Raw genomic sequence first — 3072 nt, 5'->3', positions numbered from 1 at the left:
AGGGAAAGATCACAATCACTAGTAACCAGGGAAATACAAATTAAAACAAGATACGTGTTTTTGCCCATCAGATTAGTACACATGGAAAGGACCGAAGGTCTGGGGCCATGAGGCAGGAGACACCCTGCCCTCTCCTTGACAAGAGGAGCATTTACAAGGTTGTATCAGTTTTTCGAATTTTTTCATATAGGGATGCTTACAAGTGTGGGTCACACACAATCTTTTGGTCATGGTAGAAAAAAAACCCAAAACCCAACCACCTAACACCCATCACTTGGAGAATGCAAGTCCCAGGGTTCTGTGTTTAGGAACCGGTGGCACCACAGGGGAATGATGGTGGTTTACATATTTTGTTGTTTAAAGGTGTCTGTAATGTATTGAGTGGAAAAAAGAACAATATATTTGTACAGTGATTCCATTCATTAAAAAGAAGCAAGCCCTTATTCAACAGGCAACACACAGATACACACAACGGGTGAATTGTGCCCCGGACAGCGTGGGCGTGGGGGTCGCAGTGAGAGCTGCCGGCCTGTGCAGGGGAACTTATACGTTATACACTATTTCCATCTATGTTCTTTGAATTTTAAAGAAGTCATTATTTTTATAATAAAAATGCTTTTTAAATGAAACACATATATACCCCCAAATGTGCATAGAATTATGAAAATGTAATTTGATTGTTTTGCTGCGAATGGTCATCTGCATAGCCTTCCATATTCAGGAAAAGATGACCTAGAATGACATCCTCCAAGTGAAGAATTAACACGTAAAGATGTGTGCGGGGCCCCTCGCCGTAATCGTCATCCAAAAAGCAAAGCAGTTTTCTTAAGAAGAGGAAACATTTGTCAATTCCAGGGCACGATTTAACCTGAAAGGCAAATTTTGAATACTCTGCTGTTCATTCACAAAATAAAAATAAAAGTTGGTAAAACGAAGCATTATTTTGGGTTCAGTCTTCATGCTGCATTAGTCGCCCTTGACTCCCTGCTTCCTATCTGCTTGTCCCTGGAGCAGGGGTCCGTGGGTTGGTGGCTCACCCTCCATTCATCTCCTGAGATGTCCCCTTGTGCTTGGCAGCCAGGGTGGGCCTCAACCCTGCCTGCGGGAGCCGTCCTCTAGGTGGGCACCTGTGCAGTGGGCTCCAGAGCCTGTCCTCAGTCCACCTCTTCATGATGACGCTGGGCCCACCCATGCTTGATGCCAGCAACACAAGGTGATGGAGGCAGGTCCCTCATCGCTTACACACACAGCCTCATCCTGTGTCGTCGATGACGAGGTTTGGGGTCCAGATGCGTGGGCACCTTGTGACACAGGGTGTCCTGGACACGGGACAGTTGTCTGCAAAGGCAGGGGGTTGTGAAGACGTGTTTCTCCCTCACAGGTGTGTCACACACCCCATAGCACGTGAGGATAAACGAGGTCACGCTGGTATCTGTACTCCAGCTGCAAAGTCTCAGCCTAGACCCTCCAACAGAGAGTGATTTCAGTTTCCAGGAGACTCCACCTTGGAGATTCTGATCGTCCCTGGGAGGTACTTGGGTGGCTCCCTGGGGGCTTCCTCCCCAGAGGAAGTACAAGCGCAATCTCCTGCCCATCAGCCACGAGGCCCCTGGGCGTCCAGAGCAGAAAGCTATGGTGGGGAGCCCAACGTGTGGGCCCAGCGGCTCCGCCCCTCCTGCTGCTGGGGCTTTGCCTCCTGCACCTGCTCAGCCTCCAGCCAGGGATGCGTCCAGCACACCCGCCTGGGCCCTGCTGCTCCCCACGGGGGGCTGTGGGGTCCTCGGGCCTCACACTCATCACCTGTTCTGCAGCGCACCCCCTCCCCTGCCTGGGGCCACTGGCCTTTCCGCCCGGTCCAGCAGGCATGTTTGTCAGTCTTTGTCCATCAGGTGTGCAGGATGGAGGGCTGGGGTGGAGGATGGCGCCACAGGACAGGACACAGTGGGATCCAGGAAGACCCTCCCTCTACCCCAACGGGGTGGATGTGGGGCGGCACCCAGCCCCTGCCTGCATTGCGCAGGTGTGAGCCTGCACTTGAGAGCAGGGTACCCACTGGCCGGTGGCCTGAGCCCTGCTGCAGCAAGAGGATGTGCCGTGTGTGCACGTGTATGTGTACCTACGTGTGCACATTCGTGTGCCTGTGTCCACACGTGTGTGCATCCCAGGCAGCACCACCGCAGACAGAGCTGTCCCCTTCTTGCCCTTCCTGCCCTGTGCCCACCCCCTGCACAGCCACCTCCGCTCCAAGTGTGGGGAGAACAGGACAGCACTCGGCCCGGCAGGAATGGGAAGTCTGGACTGACCTTTGCCCTGGGCCCCGCTTCCCCTGAGAAGCCGAGGGCTGGCACCCTCTCCTCGAACTGCCCGTGAAGGTGCCCAGTGGGGAGCACGTGGTAGCGGTTTAGGTGGGCTTCTGTAACGGTGCGGTCAGAACCCAGTGGTGCCACAGGACTGGAGACCATGGAGATGCGTCTCCTCAGTCACCTCCCCTGGTGGGGCCTTCTCAGAGCCGAGCTGGGGCTCTTTGTCAGCGTGTTTTCCCTCCAGTGTGCTGCACGGCCCCTGCGTGGAGGTTCTTTGGGAATCATAGTTTCCACCCCCCTGGGGGTTGGGGGATCTGGCAGGGATGGGGCCCCAGAGCTTCTTGTGTCCCAGGAGATGGCACCCAGGAGCTGCCTGCCCTGGGGAAGGTCCCTGTGTGGTGGCTGCCCATGCTGTGCACACGGGGCTGGACCTGGTGTCCTGTGTGATGCCGGCCCATCACAGCGCAGCCCTTCGGGAGGTCCCATGGGGCCAGTGGGACACACTCGACCAGGACCTTCTCAGGACAAAATCGCAAAGATGAGGTCTGTCCGTGCAGCTGGGCCTCCCTCCATCATCTGCTAGCCACACAGCGGGGTCTCGGGCAGCAGGCCTGGGGGAAGTCGTTTCTGTCCCAGGAGGGTCTGGGGAGCGGGGTGGCCCTGGGCCCGGCTGACGCACTCTCCTCTTCGTCACAGCGGAGCTGGAGTTCGCCCAGGTGGTCGTCGTGGTGGTGGTGGTCACGGTGATGGTCGTGGTTGTCGTCTGCCT

General features: G+C 55.9%; 1 protein-coding gene across 1 annotated transcript in view; it reads left to right on the top strand.

Moving 5' to 3' along the window:
• The window catches only part of LOC103085168 (low-density lipoprotein receptor class A domain-containing protein 4-like), a 23503-nt gene that overhangs the window by 5453 nt on the left and 14978 nt on the right, over positions 1-3072 (top strand). Inside the window, 1 exon segment of the mRNA XM_082931173.1 lies at positions 3000-3072. Within this exon segment, the coding sequence (XP_082787299.1) occupies positions 3000-3072 (73 nt within the window).

The sequence above is a fragment of the Lipotes vexillifer genome, unplaced genomic scaffold (genome assembly GCF_000442215.2).
Source record: "Lipotes vexillifer unplaced genomic scaffold, Lipotes_vexillifer_v1.1 scaffold987, whole genome shotgun sequence".
In the NCBI taxonomy this organism is placed as follows: Eukaryota; Metazoa; Chordata; class Mammalia; order Artiodactyla; family Lipotidae; genus Lipotes; species Lipotes vexillifer.
The sequence above is the reverse complement of the archived record's forward strand: the minus strand, read 5'-3'. Positions and strand labels throughout refer to the sequence as shown.